At 41.8% G+C, this 19,406-nt stretch overlaps 1 protein-coding gene across 1 annotated transcript; it reads left to right on the top strand.

Moving 5' to 3' along the window:
* The first annotated feature begins 5,440 nt into the window (after positions 1–5,440).
* On the top strand, positions 5,441–8,513 carry utp11 (UTP11 small subunit processome component). Its single transcript, XM_027001587.3, has 8 exons — positions 5,441–5,610; positions 5,956–6,017; positions 6,161–6,263; positions 6,881–6,994; positions 7,140–7,233; positions 7,449–7,579; positions 7,889–7,999; positions 8,162–8,513. The coding sequence occupies exons 1-8, from the start codon at positions 5,551–5,553 to the stop codon at positions 8,243–8,245; spliced, it is 759 nt and encodes a 252-aa protein (XP_026857388.1). The 5' UTR covers positions 5,441–5,550; the 3' UTR covers positions 8,246–8,513.
* Positions 8,514–19,406: the final 10,893 nt, after the last annotated feature.

The raw sequence follows: 19,406 nt of genomic DNA, 5'->3' as shown, positions 1-19,406 counted from the left end.
ACTATAGCCTACCAAGGAAGTTAGTGAGTCACAAGGTCCCGCCCCAGTTATGAAAAAATTTCTTCTCTTTCCAGAAATAGTCATAGCTACAATGAATATAGTACACAATTAAGCATTGTATGTTAATGAAATTTGCGTTAAAAACTTTTCTATAGCATACAAACATTTGATACACTTTAATGGGTGAACGACTACAAGACGCCGCAGACATGGCCTACCTGTTAACTCATACATCAATCTGGAGAATAATTTCATGACAATAAACACGCTTTCCGTTGCTTTGATCAGGGACACTACTTTATTTATATATAAACCCATCCAAACTTTGAAGAACTTATGCAACTGCGCAAACACTATTTTTATAATGTGTTTATTTTACATGTACAAGACCAGAAAAGACATAGTAGCTAAATTAGAACCTCACGGAAGCTTTGTCGTTATAGAAACGACTACTATTTTTATTTCACACAATTATGATTATTATCAACACTCCTCACCTCCCCATCTGTCTTTTTCCTTTTATACAATATTTGTGGACAATATAATACAAAGGCATAAAGCTGTTATAAAGGTGTAAGCATAAAGAATTTAGTTATTATGATACCATTGGGTGTGTGAATGGACAGAGTTCCCAATATTATTCCCCCTACTAACTCTACCAGGTAGCTGGAATGCGCTTGCTCATGTCTTACAAAAACTACAGGAGCCACGTTGTCTCTACTCCTTAGTACTAGCGGTTATATTCCCACTGTGAATATTAAGTAAATATAAACCTCAAGGTTTTATTTCAGCCACCAGGGAACAAACAAAGAAAACTAAATGTTTAAATGTCCTTTTTAAAGCACTGCGTTTGTGCCAGTTCAAGGAAGTAGCTATTATTCGAGACTATTCTCAAGAATGTGAACTTTAAGCGATGTGTTGTGTACGAGGGAAGCTGATGCATGTTGTTTTGAACTTTTTTTTTCATGGAGTGTCCTGCATGAAACAGTAAACAAAGCCGGATTTTTTGTGAGAACGGAAGAGTTTCTTTTTCCAAACACAAGTGACTTAGTTTGTTTCACATTTTTGGTTTAAAGGATTTAAAAGATTACTCTGTGTACGTGTGTTCGTGTGTGTTTTCTATTGCTCTTCCCTCTTCCTCTCTCACTCTCTAAATTATAAACTCTAATTTTACACACTGCACATCGTATTTGAAGACAAATGTTGCCTTGTTTCTCATGAGCTTATGAAGAAAGCATAAAAGCCTTAATCCAATACCAGGCTAAACTAAAGGAAACTTTCTCATATAAAAAGTAAATTTAGCATCCATAGTAATATTCCCTGTGTGCAATCTTGATAACCTATTTGTGATTCAGATGTTTGTTTAATCCTCTTGGCTATCTAATAATGAAACAATTCACACAGACAAATCACAGTATAAAAAGCTTTAAGTGGATGTCTGGGTCAATGATTAGGTAGTGCTTCATATTCAGAGCTCACAAACACTGTAATTACGAATGAACATGCATTATAGTGGTGGACTACATGAAGAGTTGTATTACTGTAACCACGAGCAATATACAATGCTATAATATACTTGCATGAACAGAGAAATTTGCTTCAAATTGGAAGATTTCACACAAAGTAACAAAGGAACACACAGCAGTAGGAGACCACTAGAATAATGTCATCAAATCTTAAAAATACTACAAACTACAGAGAGAGAATAACTTCAGCAATCACTTTGAACCACAACAGATGTGGCATGGTATTCAGCCAGTCACTGACTACAAGAGCAGAGCCACTCATGTAAGAACCACTGACGCCTCTATGCCGAATATGCTCAACACGCATGTGCTTGCTTTGAAAGCAGCAACAAGGAGTGAACTGGAAAGGCTACAGCTCCTACTGACTACAAGGGCCTCTCATGAGAGTGAATACCTGCAAAGCTGTCCGAGCTAATCCTGTACCAAGCCAAATGCTTAAAGCATGGTACTGTCTACTGGGCCACCTTCACTGACATTTTAAATATATGCCTGGCCCAGGATACTCTCCAACTCTGATTTAAGACACTGCCCACACTCCAATCACATTGCAGTGCTTTGACACACTTGAGAAGAGAAGAATGTATGAATGCTATTTATTGATTCCAGTTCAGCGTTCCACACTGTCAAGTTGATTACTCAAGATCTTTAGCCTAGATTGAGATTTGCTCACCTATGGTCTGTTAAGATGATAGGTTGCACTTCCACCACACTTGGAACAGGCCATGTTCCATAAGACTGTGCTGCACGGTGTGACTCAAACCCCATCATCAGGTTTGTCGCCAACACTTCTTTTGTGGGCTTCATCACCAGCATGTTGAAACACCCCATAGGGATGAGAAGAAACTCTTTACAGCAGAGTACTTGAACAGAAACTTGCCTCCCAAAGATGACAAAGCAAAAGAGGTAATTGTCAGCTTCAGGACAGTGGGCGGGGCATGTGCTCCTATAAGCATCAATAGTGGAAAGACTTCGTATACCTTTAAAGAGCACATCACTTAATTGCTTTCCTGAACCATCAACAACTTGCGCCTCATTAAAAAGGCACAGCAGAACCAATAACTATGGAGGCGGAGGAAAGTCAATATTTCTGACTGGATTCTGGACAACTACAGTCACCTGGTGAAGAGCGGACTCACCAACTGCATCATGGCCTAATAAGGAAGTATAAGGTGCCAAAACAAGTGATGAAAACACCTTGGCTCATTACTGAAGCCATACAAGAATATGAGGAAAGCACAGCATCATTAGAAATCCTACACTCTACACCCAGTGTATATTTTTTACTTGCTGCTGTCTGCCAGGTGGTGCCACAGCATTTGGTCTGCACTGCCAGATTCAGAAACAGTTTCGCCTCTGAGCCGTCAAGCTGCTGACCTGATGCGTACGTGCCCTTTTCCACTGCCTGCTTAATAAATAAGTAGCTTGGCTGAAGTTGGTTCAGTCCCCACTTCATGGCACTGCAGATAGCTTAGGAGGATGTATGTATATAACAATTCTTCTTTTCCTTGAAGGAAAGAAGCATTGTTACATATATATGTTGTTATATAAATCAAAGAAATGGCCTTTTTGGACGAATAGGGCTATATTGTTTCTAAGGAAAGAAGTAAGAAGTGTAATGTGTTTATCAGCTAATGAAAACATTCCCTGTTGACAGGAAATCCCCTAGAGTCATTCATTCATCACCCCCACATCCCCCTCCATGAACTGCTGGTCCAGTCACACTGTACTTCCCAATATGCTCTTAACTCTCAGAATGCTTTTAACAATTCTGAAGACTCATTAGTGTATGCAACAAGACAGACACCAGGGTCTCCTTCATCTGATCTCTTTTAGAGCACAGCGTATTAAAAAGCCTGTGGCATATATGGGGGGAATGGGAGAAACTGAGCCCCTGCTAATGGTAATGGCCTTCCCCTCTGGGTAGGGGGCAGAAGGAACACTGCTGTGGCCAGAGGAGACATTCCAATTTACTGAGCTCAGCTCCTGCCCAGCAGCATCACGTCATTTGTGTTACTTTCACAAGCTTGCATTAAAGGAACCAAATACTAATATATCTGTCAAGTGATGGCATTCCAGACATCCTGACCCATGGTAAACCAGTGACCCCATATGCCCTGTCGTGCATTTCCCTTTAGCTAAATACTAGCTCATCTTCAACCTGGCTAACATCAGATAATGCATAGACTAAGATGCTGACAGCCAAAACTAATGTTTACATGCATCACCATGGTTTAATGTCTCCAAGAACAGTCAATAAGACTTTATGGTTTCATACATCTTAAGCTATACAGCCTATCCAGGGGATGGAAATTTCAGTCAGGTCTGTCAGTTAACAAGAAGGCCATTAAACAGAAAAAGTGACTCTCTGTTGCTTTCACCACAAACCACTATAACATGCTGTGCCAACCCCATACATAGAACAAATCCTTGGCCATTATAACACATGTTTGCCTGGAAAAGGGGGAGGGGAGCCGAAATGAGATGTATATGTTGTTCTTCATGTTCCAATTAGTTTCAGGTCTGTTTAAAGATGTGATTTTTCCTGTCAGCTCGCTGGTCCATTGTACGAGACATCACAGCCAATTAGGAGGACTACAGTAGCTCCTGACTACAGGGAGTGTGTATGATTTTATTATCAGAGCTAGGGCTAATTGTCTGTGAAAAAATGTAAAGGCCAATTTCAGTGTTTAGTTTAGAGCTTTTAATGAGTATGAAATGTTTCACATATAATGAATGAGATTTACATGTGCGTGTCAGCTTTAAGTAATCACTGTTTTCCCGAGCAAAGGAAAGAAGAATTGTTACTTTTCTGTTCATGTGCTTTACTCACCTTTTGACATCAGATGGTTATTTTCCATGTTGCTTCGCATCATGCCAGGAAGCAGAGATGGCGTGAACAAGCATAATGGCTCACCTTCAACAGGTGTCTACCATCACTGGGCTCTATTTCAAGTTTTGTCAGATTGATACATGGAAGCTGTCTGTCTGGATGAGAGTCAAATTTGGGGGTATGGGATGCAGAAGAAAAAAAAAATCCTTTTCAGAAAAACAAAACTTATTATCTGTTAGTATTACCAATCTATCTGGCAGATGTAGGCCTTCATTATTGTAACTGAAGTGATTCAGAGTGTCAGCACTGCAGCCAAGACATATAAACTCAGTGGCTCAACACCCGGCGTTTGTTATAGAGATCTTCCACTAGCTTCAGTTTATGCAACACAGATGACAAAATAGATTCCTTTGATGAATGCCACTGATCGGATGGCCATATAAAGTGAATGTGCTGGTGTATGCTCAATGTCCTGCAGAGATGCAGACAGTGAGAGAGACAGGAGGAAGAGCAGCAGCAACCACAGGATTCAATCCAAATGTGTCACAGCGAGAATGACATTTTAAATCTACAGTTTTACTGTCCATACATGGTTGCTGTAAATCAAGTAGGTGATTGGATGTTTGTTTGTTTGTTTTTTTCTCTCTCTCTCTCTCTCTCTCAGGCCTAAACAAACACCCCAAAACAATGTAGGTTGATGTATGGGAGATACTGCCCCCTATTGTTGAGATGATCTCTTTATTTCAATGCTAGAAATTCAGGTGCCAAACATTTGAAGGCAAAATATATTTTATAAATAATTTTCGACTGATTTGACTAATAACAAATCTATAAATAACAGGTCAATATTTGATCATGGGTTTATAGATTTATAACGTGCTATTTTCTGTGTATTCTACGTATATTCTTTGATCACTTATTCAAACAGGTGGCAAGATTGACAACTAATATTCCTTACAGCAGCAAATTCTAGTTGCTATTTTTATTTTTGGTATTAGCTAGCCTGTAACTGTACGACTTTAAACGACGTTATGGAATCTGCTGGTGAGAAACTGGAGCTAGTTTTTGAAAGCCGCAGCACAGCCCTGAGAGTCGTCAAGCGCACGTGAGAACAGGCGGTTCCACATTAGTTACAGACACAGGTGAACTGTGCATTTTAAACAAATTAAAGGTTTAGTCTTCATACTCGCAGACATGTCTTCGTTTAGAAAAGCCCTGAAATCTAAACAGCGGGATCACAAAGAGCGATCTCAGGTAATGTTTGTTTTGTAATATTAGCACTAGCTAGATTCAGTAGCTGACTAGCTAGCTAGCTAATTTGGTTAACCTAGCTAACTACATACAGCTAACCTAGTTAGCAAACATAGTAGCAAAGCAAGCTCTCGTCTAGATAAGACGTAATTACATTTACCTGTGCGTTTATATTAGCTACCTTTTCCATTGTGTTCTAAATGAGTAGCTAGCTAGCTACTTAACATTCAAGTAGATACCAGCACGTTCTGATGAATATATAGACGATACGCTAGCTGGCTAATATTAATGGTTAACAGTGTGAACAGCTATCAGCTTGCAAGCTACTTGTCTTTTTTTAACACGCAGCCCGGATTCAGGAAGAATTTGGGACTCTTGGAAAAGAAGAAGGACTACAAACTTCGTGCAGAGTGAGGAAGCTTTGTGTATTCATTTTGATGTACCTTTTTGCTTATTTTTGGGTTATACGTTTAGTAGAAATTCGGATTCGGTCGACTATAAACTATGACTGTGGTTTTTAATGTTTTTTTTGTTTCTCATATTTTTAATATAGTGACTACCATCGTAAACAGAAAACCCTCAATGCCTTGCGTAAAAAGGCAATGGACAAGAACCCAGATGAATTCCACTTTAAAATGATACACTCTCAATTAAAGGTAAGTATTCTGTTATAGTTCTCACCTACCTATACCTTTACATGATTATACAGACTAATGAAACAATGCATCTATGATCATCAGTGGCCTATGGAGACTGTATTCCTTATGTGATTGCATTTATTGACACTGTATTGACTAGTATTTAACCAATTTTGGTACCCAGAGTCTGATAATCACATGCAGATTAGTTGAGATTTTGGCAGCAGTTACTGTGTAGGCCTGTGTGGAGTGCTGATCACCTGTGTACATACTACATACTATTAATCAGTTTTTGCCTGTGGACATGCTATAGACTAGTGCTGAACTGGACACACTGTTGACTAGAGTTTGACTAATACTGGGGCCCAGGGTCTGACAGTCTTGTGCACATCAAGCAAGGGAACAAGCCTTTTGTTATTGCATGTCTTCTCTCTGAAACCCATCCCCTTATCTTTAATACAAACACATGTGGGGATAAAAAGGTATACCTCCTTCTGCTCCCCTTTAAGTTTTAAGTGGTTGATGGTGCCTAAAGATGCATTTTTGTTTTGCACTCCATCTTAGAGTTCACCTTAGAATCTGTGCTTTAAATTATGACAAGTTATATTCAATTAGATGCTGTTTGCTATTGTTAGGATGGAGTTCATGTGGCTAAACAAAAAGAGGAAGAGATGACTGAGGAACAGAAGAAAATCATGAGGACTCAAGACATTAGATATGTGGAAATGAAGAGGGTGGCAGAGGCTAAGGTAAGAGCCTGTTTTCAACTAGTATCAACACAGTAAACCGCGATTCGTTACTATTTTGTATACAGTATACCTTTTGAATGTAAACACATTAGCTTTATTTTGTTGAGAGTTTGGGAAAAAAGCCAGACGTTTCCTCTTCCTCCAGAAAATTGAAAGATTGAAGTCTGAACTGCATCTTCTGGATGCAGATGGTAAACAGAAAAATAAGCACACTTTTTTTGTGGACACCAAAAAAGAAGGTAAGCTAAAAATGTGAAGCCGGTTCTGCAGATCTAGATTGAGCGATGTTCTAAGATTCAGTAGACATTCTCAGATAATCCTTTTTTGGAGGTAGCAGCTAATATCTGGCACTTAATATTTGTCCTTTTCACTAAGAGCACACACAGTGTACTTTGCTCATTCACAAGGGTGTTGTGATGTTTGAAAGTAAAAGCATCTGTTGTTTCTCTCCCAGTGGAGGAGTTTGACCTTATCACACACCTGAACACAGTGCCTGAGCTGGTCGATCGAGCTTATAACAGACCTACCCTGGATACCCTGGTGAACAAGAGCATTCTGGGAGCTGTGGAACCCAAAACAGTACAGGTTGGTAACTGTTCTGTGCAGTATATCTGATACTACACATGGGCTGATGGTTATCATCTCTGTTATAGTACATTACTGGAGTTGGTCTCTGTGTCTCTCCTATATTTTGCATTTCAATATCAGCATAGCAGCCAAAAGTAACATTTTATCTATTAGCACCATAAGTGTTGTGGGTCCATGTAAGACCTACTCTGCTTATCATTGTGTTCCACTTGTCCAGAGGCTGTTGGTTTTGATTTATTCTGGTGTATTTCTGTATTTTTTATTTTTTTTTGGTGTTAACTGATGCATAATTGGAACATCCAACAGAAACTGGCCAAACAGCGAAAGCTTCAGTATGATGAACTGTCTCAGCGTATTGACCGAGAAAAAAAGATGTTCATCATCAGTCAGAAGATCCAGACACGCAAAGACCTTCAAGTGAGCAACACACTTTACAGAGGAGTTTAGAAACTCTCATATGACACAGTATATAAATTGATTACAGGTGAAAGAATTTGAGGTGCTGCTTGCCCTTGGCTAAGCTTGACTTTTTATTGAAGCTCTACAGTTGTCTAACACGTGGGTTGTCCTCACTCACAGGACAAGAACAAGAAAGTGAAGGTGCAGAAGGAGACGACCACTGCTCCTGCTGTTTATAAATTTGAGGCCAAGAGGAGAAGATAAAAGATCTCCACCATTAGGAGTTGATGTATCCAAGAGAGACTTTGAACTACTGCCCCAGCCCAACTAGTTTGGGGAAGTGGAAGGACAGTAGATGGGCGATGTGGTTCTGGACACCCTTTGGGTTTTGGTAGTAACTTAAAGCTTTGAAAATCTGCTGGTTATTTTTCTCATTCTCTAATATTTTGTAAATGGTTTTTCTTGTAGATGTAACATACTGAAATATTTCTATAAAAGTTGTGTACTTATTAAAGCATATCAGTAGGTGGCAGTAGCATATCGCATAAATCTGGATTTGTATTGGTGACCAATGAGAAGGAGCATCTTATCCTATTTATTTTTTATTTAAAAAAAGTTAGTCAGAAAGGAAAGTTCCAAATTTTAATTTACCTCTAGGGGTTAGGCTGAAGTCTAGTTTATTTTTACTTTTGAGGTACAATTATGATTTTCCAAGTTTTTAGTTGACAGACTCTTAATGGACATTTTAATGCTATTTTGGGATAAAGGATTTATTTTTAAACTAAGCATAATGCTAAATCGATTACATTCCTGCTTTTAAGTCTCTCGGATACACTCCTTGACCACCTTGGAAGGGAAGCACCTATCTGAAGCGCCTACCGTGTAACTATGCTCACTGGACATAATTAGGAACAACTTTTCTATATAGTTCATGGGTACATTTGATAACGTGTTTAGAAGTCATCCTCTTTCATCACTGGGTAGTCAGTTTCTGACCACAGAAGTACTGCTAGCTGTGGATTACTTGGCAGAACTGTAGCAGGTGTTTTGAACATGTCAGTGTTACTGCTGGATTTTGAGTGCTCCGCTCACCAAAAAGGTCCAGCCAGTGCTGGTCCTGCAGTGAGAGACTGCTGATTAATAGGGCTGCTGATTAATAAAAAACTGCTGATTAATAGTGTGGCTGATGGTGGCTAGGCTGCAAACCTATAATGTAGGTTTTTGTAATGAAGGGGTCAGTACATGTACATTTCTTTGTGGAAGCATGGGTGAACTCAGTGCTCATTTCATTAACTTGTTTTAATGAGAGAGCTTTTACACAGTACAAGTTAAAAACTAAGCTATAACCCAGTTGCGTCTATTTTAAGTGGTACATGAATTGCATTCACTATGTAGTTTACCTATTGGTATTGTACAATCCATGTATCCTTTGGTTTGGACGATTTGCTGCTAAAAGCTCTCCATGAGGAAGGGTAAAAGATGATTACTCCAGATCACTTTAGAGTATTCCCTTCTATGTCAAAAACATCCTAATTTGTTAAATTAAATCTTCCATATGATTTATGTTTAAAATTGACTTTTTAATGTGGCTGTAGGATGGTGAAGCTGGGCACCTTTGCCCTTGTGAGAGTGGGAGCTTGGATGGGCCTGTTCCTGGCAGGCTGCATGCCAGGGGCTCACACCGCTCTCTTCGCCAACACCTGATCGATCGCTCAAGTCGCTGGCAGCGGCTTCATAAACGGGACCCATCCATCAGCCTCTCCTGGGATGGAGGGGCGGGGCAACCACAGGAAAATGTCACCATGTTGAGGAGGCGGCGAGAGAGACAGGCCTGGATACTCTGCCCCCCTCGGCATGACCACTATAGAGGCACACAGTGGAAACTTTCACTCCTTCCAAACTACACTGACTATACTAAACAATACTACCCAAAAAAAAATTAAAAAATGAATAATGTGCAGTGGTCACAGAGTAATTTAGTTGAATGGAATAATGAATGTGTTGACAGAGGAATGACTGACACACACACAGTGATATTTCGCACAGAGCCTCTCAATGACACATTGATATCGACCTCGTGTTTGCGTGGTTTTCTACCCAGAGATAGCAGCACAGCCCCTGATAGCAGCACAGCCGTGCCTCTGCGCGCACATACGTCACTGCGGTTGCCACGGCATGGATGCAGGAGGGGGGTGGGGGGCGGGGTCATCCATCTGTGTGCGTAGTTCGGCCGTGCTTCCGCACGCCCTTACACAGTTGGCCCACTGTTTGCACTGAAGCCCGCCTTTCATTCACGACAACCCAGTACAGCTACCACGACAGGGGGTCAGGGGCTAGGGTGTGCTGAGGGTGACCCCCAGATTTTAAAGATATAGGTCAGAATCTTTGCATTGTCCCATAATGTCCTTCTTACTGGCTGCAGTGTAAAAGGCTTCCTGGAGCCCCCATGCCCAGGCCCAAGATTTGTTAAGAGCTTTGAGTGTAGCCACAGTTTTGGCCTCTGAAAATAATTGGAGGTCTGTATAATCCAACGAAACTGAGTTTAGGAAGTAAACAAGTTTGCACTCTTTAAATTTGATGGTTTAAGAATTATGCCCCTTCATATTCTTGCCCATTTGTTATACATATTGTATGAGTGTAGAATTTTTTCATCAAGATTAAAGACATGCTAATAGACTGACCTATGATAACTTCGGATGACAGTAGTTATCCGAAAAGGTTGGAAGGGTTCCTGTGCTATAGTGGGAAGCTCCTCCGCAGATCCACTGGGATAGTAGGTGCGGGCCGAATCCACCCCCTCTGTCCCTTTCGTGCGTTTTTGGAGCCGTGCGGGTTGGGATCCATGCTGATGTGTGCATCAGGCATGTCTCTGCAGGGCTGTGGGGCAGAGACAGGAAGGAAGGAGCACTTCAGTAAAGCAGACTGCTTGAAGAAGCAAAGCTAATAGGCCTTGTCACAACTGACAAGCATTAGGCTAAGATGGTGCATGTGTGCAGGCTCTGCTCTCCTTAGGGAAAAGAAATCCTTGATATTTTGTTATAAAACAAACTCTGCACCCTAACACATACTCCAAGCTCCTATAAATAACATTTTTTGGTCAAATAAAAAAGCTTAAGTAGCAGAGGTTATGCATCATGGCTGCTTTCTGAATAAACTGCTGAAAGATATTGTATATGTATCTGAGTTGTCAGTGAAGCAGAGCAACAGATGCTGTTTGCAGGCTTATTTAAACATTTGGGATGCCTTGTGTGGCATTTTAAATGTCATTGTATAGAGAGCCAGTAAAGATATGAGTTACCTGTAAATGTGAGGTGGTTGTTTTAGGAAGTCTACTTACCCATCTGTTCTCCAAGACTAGACAGCTTGAACACACCAGTAATGAACTTACCAACTAATGAGTGTTGCTAATTAACTGAATTAGGATCACCTGTGTGAGGCTGCTCCTGCTGATAGCAGCAGCATGAACTAATGCTCATCCCCGACATTTACTACATGGCCTAGCTACAATTTCTTTCTATTAGACCATTGTATGTCTACCTTTTCTATACTTGGTCATTAATTCAGACCAAGCATAGCAAGTGAGTAGGAACTATAGTTTTGTCACCCGGTTGAGACAGGGCTGGCCTGTTGGTGAATGTAGTTTCCTTCCAGTCTCGTGAGACTGAAGGGCTCAGCTGTTGCTCCGGCACCTGAGCCTTCTGGAGCAGAGGCGCTTCTTTCTCACTGCTGCTGTGCCTCAAAAGGCTGCCCTCATCAGAGAGGTTCAGACCAGCACTAATCGATTCCCCAATTACAGGGGGGAGAGGCGGATGAACGGTGGCTCTTGGGGTGAGCACCTCATATCTGCCCTCTTTAGCTGCTGTGTGGCGTGTCACTCTGCTTTTGAAGTAGACGACTGCAGAGAGACCAGGAGGGGGTTTGTCTCGGAGCCAGGGGGAAGACGTCTGAAGGAAAATCTTTACAACTCTGTGTGTGTGTGTGTGAGTGTGTGCGAGTGTGAGTGAGAGGGAAAAAGAGAGAGGTGGGATCACAGAAACCCCTTTAAATTGCCACTAATGAGCCAAGAGGCTGGTTGGAAAGAGGCACTTGAATTGATTAAATTTGCATGGGAGTCTAAATCACGGTTAGGCCTCCTCCCCAGTGGAGCTTGTTCCTCCTCCACTCCCCCGACACAGGAGGCCCACTGTGGCTGAGAGGAGAGGATGGGACGAGGCCCATCTGCCTGGGTATTGCGCTTAGTCCATCACTCTCCTGCTGGCAGCCACGCGCCCGGGGGACGTGTTCATTACGCCTTAACTACCGGATCTGTCCTTGTCTCCCAGCACAGACAGTGTCTGTCTCTCTGTCTCGCTGTGTCTATACAGACCACGTCTCACTCGCAGCTTAAAATGGCACACACTCCCTGCTCTCGCAGTGAGCCCTATGAGCAGCTGAATGGAGTCTGTCTGACTTGAAATAAGGTTGTTGATTGTTTGCTGTTGTGATTGTTTACTCTGCAATTTTGTCCTTTGCTCTTTGTTTTTATCTTTCTAGCCTTCACATGCCTACCTCTCTCCCCCCTCTCTCCTTCTCTCTCTCTCTCTCTGGGACTGGTCTTAGAGGTGATGTGATTGCCGTAATCAGATCGCTCTGTTAATCAGAGTGTGTTCGTCGGTGTCCTGATGAGCGGCCCTTGCTGATTGTAATGTGGTGCCTCTGTCTCAACAGCACCCCTCCTCTCCATACTCTACACTTCCCTCGCTGCCTACACAGTGATGAATGGGACTGCGTCCACGCCGACAGTCTTACTATAAGACCCTGTACAGATACAAGTAGGCACTAGTAGGTGGGAGGGGCTTCGAGTGGGGCCACACCCAAATCCTTTGTGGTCCTGTCCTCTCAGAGCAGAAAGTGCGCTGAGACAGAAAATAACACTTCCTCACCCCTCCTTACTTTTTTTTTTTTCTTTATGAGGAGTCCAAGCACTAACGCTATCATGGCGGCCTCATCAGCCAAGTCCCTACAAGGGCTGATACAAATTAATTAACCTAATTAGAGGATGTGATTGCAGGCATGATTGTGGGGGCATGGTGTGGTAAGGGAGGGGGAGCAGGGGGCAAAAGGCTGGGGGAGGGCTGTGCCGGCAGCCACGGCTGAGGCAGGAACCAGCCTGGAGGTGTGGGAGAGAAGCCAGCGCACACTGCATGGGTAATGAATGCCGCTGATCCACCCTCCCCCTCTCCACCAGGTTCCCCCACTCTCTGTCTCACTCGTATCCAGGGAAGCCTTCTTTTCTCCTCTTGCTTCGTTCCACTCCTGCGTTCCCTCCATACCAGTCCTGCCTCGGTCCCCTCTGCTCCTGGTCACTCTCTTTCTGTTCTCCTGCAGGCTCCACTTGTACCTTTGCTCCCAGTAGGCAAAATCCCAACTTTTTGCTTCCTTTCTGTTCTTCCACAGCCCTTATGATTGTCATTTTCTCCCATCTCGGTTGATTTCATTTGGTATTTTCCCGCTTACTCTCTTTCTGATTCCTAACCTTTTGCTCATCTCTTATTCCCCCTGCATTTTCTAATGTTGATATTATAGAACCATCTATTCCACCGGGCACTGTGATACTTATCCTCCTGCCTCTGTGCCACAGAAGCTCTCTCCATCACACACACACACACACACACACACACACACACACACACACACACACACACACACACACACACACACACACACACACACACACACACACACACACACCACACACACACACATACATAGGAGGAGCAATATTTAAATTCCTTACTATTTGTATTGGAAACAGAACAAAGATTTTCTGAAGAGCAAAGCAAAATGCATTTTCTTGCCTGGATCAGCACTTCTAATGATCTTAATGAGTTGGAGGAAAGGGGGCATTATCTTAAAAGAATCCCAGAAACACAGAATGTTACCTCCATGTAGAAGTGCAAACCCTGTCAAACTGTGCCCTGCCCTACACTGGCCTGACAGCGGTGGTGTTATGTGGTGTTAATGATTAACAGGTATTATGATGTTACACCTTTCATTACATTTAGGCACAGCTCTGGTTTTCATGTTGTTTTCATGGAAATAATAGAATTCTACTGCAAAATGAACCTTTTTGAAATCATTAGATAGAAAACTGTAGTCTCTAATGGTGCACTGCATAATCAGGCTTTTGCTTTTTTTTAATTACTTTTGTTGATGATAATACACATTGAGTACCTTGTAATAAAATGTTTGAGCCTGTGAGATTACCCTGTTCTGTTTGATCCTTGCACTCTCTGCTTGTTACAAGAAACACTAGAACATTCACTGAATTTTGATGAACTTGGCTCAAAAGCTATGTCACATAGATTTTACAGAAAGTAGATTATGAAAATATCTAGAAGGGCTAGATGGTGTTGGATAAGAACATTTATTGATTGCCACTGATTTGTGTAGATCTTTTAGTAATGATTGAAATACGTTGTAAAAATGTTGAGTGATTTATACATTTTTTGAAAGCAGTGTCTCCTGCACTCCAGCTGTGTTGAAAAGCACAAGGTTTAGGTTTTCAGAGGTAGACACAGATGCAAGAACGATGAACCAGCAATCTCATTGCTCTGGCATATATTAGTCACCACAGACAGCAAAAATTCAGCAGCTACATTCTATAGCAAATTAAACACTGTATATCAGTTAGAATTATATTGTTTCACTATGCAACCCAGCTGAATTTGAATTGGGTTCAGATGTACTATTTGTTCATTCTGAAAATGATCCAAGTAGTAATCATGATCTTAAGGTCCTTAAACCCTAGTTGAAGTGTGATAATTACGTGAGTACAGCTCTCTCTCTCTCTCTCTCTCTCTCTCTCTCTCTCTCTCTCTCTCTCTCTCTCTCTCTCTCTCTCTCTCTGTGAGATAAGCAGTGTACTGTCAGGAAGAAAGCAAATAAAGCTCTTAAAGATTCTTCTCTCATTTGGCGGTCACACTTAGACTTTAATTAAGCTGAGAGCGATAGCCCTGCTATGAGCTGATGCTATCAGGGCAGCTGGGGTGCATGGAGAGATGAGGGGACAGATCAGACTCGGACCAGTAAGTGCTTACACCAGAGCGTGCATGGCTGTGTGCGTGCATGCGTGTGTGTGTGTGTGTGTGTGTGTGTGTGTGTGTGTGTGTGTGTGTGTGTGTGTGTGTGAAGGCTCAGCATTGCTCTCAGAGCTAAACAGCTGTAGAGCGGCCGCTATCAGATATTTATAAGAGGCTCATGAATATGGATGACTGGCGAGATGGGACTGATGTTTGTCCTCTAAGAGGGGATGAAAGGAGAATGCGCTCTTCTCCCAGAGAGAGTCAGTCAGGGTCGCTTGGAGAGGCAGGGGGAGGGGAGTAGAGGGAGGAGATCGTGCAGCACTGGTGGAGGATACTACTACAGGGCCAAGAAAACAGACCCTTCAGTCTTAGACATTGTTGCATTGTTTAGTCAACACTTTCCAGAAAAAGTATCTTCCAGACCTTAAAGTTCTCTGTGCTAAAACTAGTCAATGCTGTAGGTTGTAGTGAAGTAAAGTCTTATTTAATTACCACATGGTGTAAAGCAAGTAACTCTAGCATCATAAACACATCCAGCAACTAATTCATTGATAAACAGAAGACAATGTTTTCCAAAACACTAACCTTCAGATGTTTCCTCCACTTAATGCATTTATAGTCAATGAGATGAGAGCAGGGTGGTGGTTTGAGAGAGCCCTGCACGGTCAGGGTCGTGCTTGGTCTGGTCAGTGGAACTTGGAAAAACACGCGACCTGTACCTCTCATCTCACTGTCATTGGCTAATCCGTTATGATTAATTGCCTGGAGCAAAGCTACCTAAACTTGCATTAGGAGTTGCCAATTTCCATAATTGCAACATTTTAATATGTTTAATAGACTGACATGACCTTGCCCATTCGCTTGGCAGGTAGGCATTGAGTGAGAGTGGGGCCAAGTGCAGGGGCCATGTTTAGAACATTAATGGTTGAGCCATGGAGTCATGGCTGTGGTGGAGTGGGAAAGGCAGCCAGTGCAGGGCCGTGCGTTTGAGACCCTGGGAGTGAGTGACGAGGACGTGAAGGAGCAACGGGTAGACACGAACACAAGATAGAGAGGCTTCTGTTTGTCTCTAGGAGTGAACCAAAAAGCTAAATGGCTCTCTGCTTGAGACTTTGACCATGTAACCTTTGAAATACCTTTGTGCTGACTTTGGCTGCGTAGGAGCACTGCTGGGTGTGGAGCAAAGGACGTCAGCGTGGGCATGCGCGCGGTGGCGGGGGGTGGGGGCAGAATTTGAAAAATGCACCCCGAAAGACTGGAGGGGTCAACATTTTGGTTTTTGATTCCTTTGTGGAGTGGACAAATGATCCCAGACGCTGCACAATAATGTTTTTATGGGACTCTAAATTTTGAGATGAAGCGGCTCTTTGTGGGAGGATAATAAGCAACACGTGGCCAGATTTGCACTGCAGAAGCGCTGCGCTGTCTCAGAGCCCAGCAGAGAGATGGGCTTTGGCTTCAGACTGCTTTGCTCTAACAAGCAGCCACTTTGTTCCTGAGGGACAAGGGCCACTCAGAGAATAAATTACCTAGAGGACAGGGTGGCCCATGCCAGGGCGCTCTCCCTGGGCCCAGCGCTGTGGCTCTGCTCTCAGTGATGATGTTTCTGGCTCATCTGTGCTGCCCTCCCACAGTCACAATCTTTGGGAACAAAGGACTGCTCAGCGAGAGGCACCTTCTTCTTCTTCTTCTTCTTCTTCTTCTTCTTCTTCTTCTTCTTCTTTTTCTTCTTCTTCTTCTTCTTCTTCTTCTTCTTCTTCTTCTTCTTCTTCTTCTTCCTGTTTCTTTGTCTCTCTCTCTCACTTACATTCCCTTACTAAAAATGGTCATTCAATTAATTTGTTAAATAATGAATAAGAAGTCTTGACCTGTCCTAATACGTTTGAATAAATGGTAATACCAGGCCAATGATGTGTATTATACTATTAGTGCTATTATGACATGAGTTTTGGCTTTTGTCTTCTTTTATCTCAACTCTGCTGACTCTCTGTTTGGTTATTGATACATCCCAAATCTGTAATATCAAAGAAGCCATATGAAAAGATATTGCTCGAGTGCAGCAGTCCTCAAGACATCAGAGGTTTAGAATACAGATCCTGTTGTTCTGTAATGCACTAATTAAATAGTAATTATGTATACCTGACATTTGAGAGTATTTAGCCAGTAGAATTTTGAAGCTAATCCCGTTGATTGTATATTTTAGGGCCGTCTCTATCTCACCAAGCTGATTTGCATCTGATTCATCATTTTCGATGATAAAGTTAAGAACATATTTTTCAACTAATTTCTAAGCTTTTGTGCATTTTTACTTCTACTACATGGAGCAACCTCTACATAATTACTACATATAAATGTGCTTCCCTAGAGCATTTTATATGGTAAACAGATGGTCAATTTATTGCAAGTTTACACTAATTACAGGCTTGAATATGATAGCATGATGACCACATCTGAAAAATAAGTTTGTGTTTTCCAGTCAAGTGGAGACAAGTGTTTCTTGGTTAGTAATAGTGTTGTATCCCATTGTTCATTTGTGAACAATGAAAAATACACCTGTGTATGCCTCAGTCTTATACAGTGTTCAGTGCCTCAGTGCTCCTAAGTTGTCAAATGCTGACTTCCTGTAGCTCCTATCAAATTTAACACTCCAATGCTTGTCTGTAAAGCTAAAAATGAACCTGCTCCTTTCTACTTGATGGCAATACTCACTGGTCTTCAAATACTGCATGAAGACTCCTCTCTTGGAAAAGCATTTGAATATAACTTAGTCATGTACTTTTAGGAAGATTTTATACACTTGAACTGTTTTATTTTTGCACTAAATATTTAGTAATTGCACTCAAATTGTCTTGTATTTTTTAACTTTATTTTGCATTGTATCTCTAGGTTTCAGCACTGAATCTTGTTTCTGGCAGTGACTTGATTTAAGGATAGTTCTGGAGTCTTATTTGTAGTAGCCAAGGTTTCTTTTCTGAGCAGACAACTAAGCACCTACATAAGAGTATCTGCTAAATGTATTGGGCTTGGCCTAGTTAAGTCTTAGTGTTAGTAGTTTTACCCACTGGTTCCAATAGAATCTAAAGGTGTCCCTGTAGCTCATATAGCCTGTTGTATACGTCACTGTGGATAAGAGTGTCTGCCGAATGCTGTTTGTAAATAGGGGTGAATGACACTTTGAATAACCTGATCTGGTGCATCCTGCTTTATCCTACTCAGTGAGGAACAGAGAAAAATGTAAATGGCACTTATCCTGTTAACTCTGAATATTGACAAAGTGACCAAACAGACTTTGATATTGGCACTAGAAGAGTGATTAATAAGTTTATGAAAGAAATTCCATCAGTAGTGTACATTTGAAACCCATGTATTTATTTTTTTGTCAAATATAAACTGAGTTGGAAAATGATCTCACATTCTAACTGGTTGTTCATATTGATGTCTCTTAGAGATACTTAGCCTTGATGGAGCCTGACCTGTAATGGTCCTAAACACATTACTGTTAGTCATTTCTAATAAAACACTGTATTATTAATTAGTTAGTTGGTTTGCTTGTTTATTTACAATCCGTACAATTGAAGATGTTTTCCAAATTGATACTTGCCTGCCTTAGTACGTTTTTCTTGGTTACAACTTTTTTAAAAACTTGAATATTGAGTTTGTTCTATAGTATGCAGCAGATGAAGCGTGAGAACACTTTATGCTGTGATCAGAATTCTTTCATGTGTATCTAAAGGCACTGTGCTGAATTCCATTCTCTCATGGACTCCATTCTTTGGGTTGTCTCACGGTCCTCTCCATGCCTGGTTTATATCCCCTGAGTCACGCCATATGTCTCCTGTTAACAAGCAAAGGACTGCTGGACACATAATCAATAGATCAATCATAAAATTATGGCCTGTAATCAATCATTGCATGCTATCGGGTGTGACGTCCTCCCTCAGCCACACAGTGCGCAGCCCTGTCGTATTCATAGCTTTCCCTTTAAAAATGTATTGTGTGTTTGACAGTATAGTGAAGTGAGAGGGCTTGCTGGAACAGAGCAGAGGCAGATCAGAGGTGGAACAGCACCCTGTTCAGACATTCTTCATCTCTCCAGTCCCACCAACTTTATCATAAAATATCCATTGCCCCCTATGATTTACAGCACATCTGAAGGCCTCTCGGTAGTAATGAGCCGGAATGGGAATGCCTGGGATCTGTGCGTACCAAAGAGCCCAGGATAGGTCCCCGTCACAATGGAAATGCCACATGGGATGCGAGAGAGCAAAGAGAATGGGGAAGAGAATAATGAAAAGCCAGTGTGAGGGGTGGAGAGCAAGCGAGAGAGTAAGTGAGGGGAAAGAGAGGCCATTGTTTCGCGT

Source organism: Electrophorus electricus, chromosome 14 (assembly GCF_041902795.1).
Source record: "Electrophorus electricus isolate QZ-2024a chromosome 14, ASM4190279v1, whole genome shotgun sequence".
Lineage (NCBI taxonomy): Eukaryota > Metazoa > Chordata > Actinopteri > Gymnotiformes > Gymnotidae > Electrophorus > Electrophorus electricus.
This window is presented reverse-complemented; position numbering and strand designations above follow the sequence as displayed.

What these genes read in the sequence shown, in the direction of transcription:
- utp11 (XM_027001587.3), top strand. Translation starts at nt 5,551, where the DNA reads ATGTCTTCGTTTAGAAAAGCCCTGAAATCTAAACAGCGGGATCACAAA. An exon ending in ATCACAAAGAGCGATCTCAG is followed by an intron (nt 5,611 to 5,955) that starts GTAATGTTTGTT and finishes TTTAACACGCAG; the next exon opens with CCCGGATTCAGGAAGAATTT. An exon ending in AGAGGGTGGCAGAGGCTAAG is followed by an intron (nt 6,995 to 7,139) that starts GTAAGAGCCTGT and finishes CTCTTCCTCCAG; the next exon opens with AAAATTGAAAGATTGAAGTC.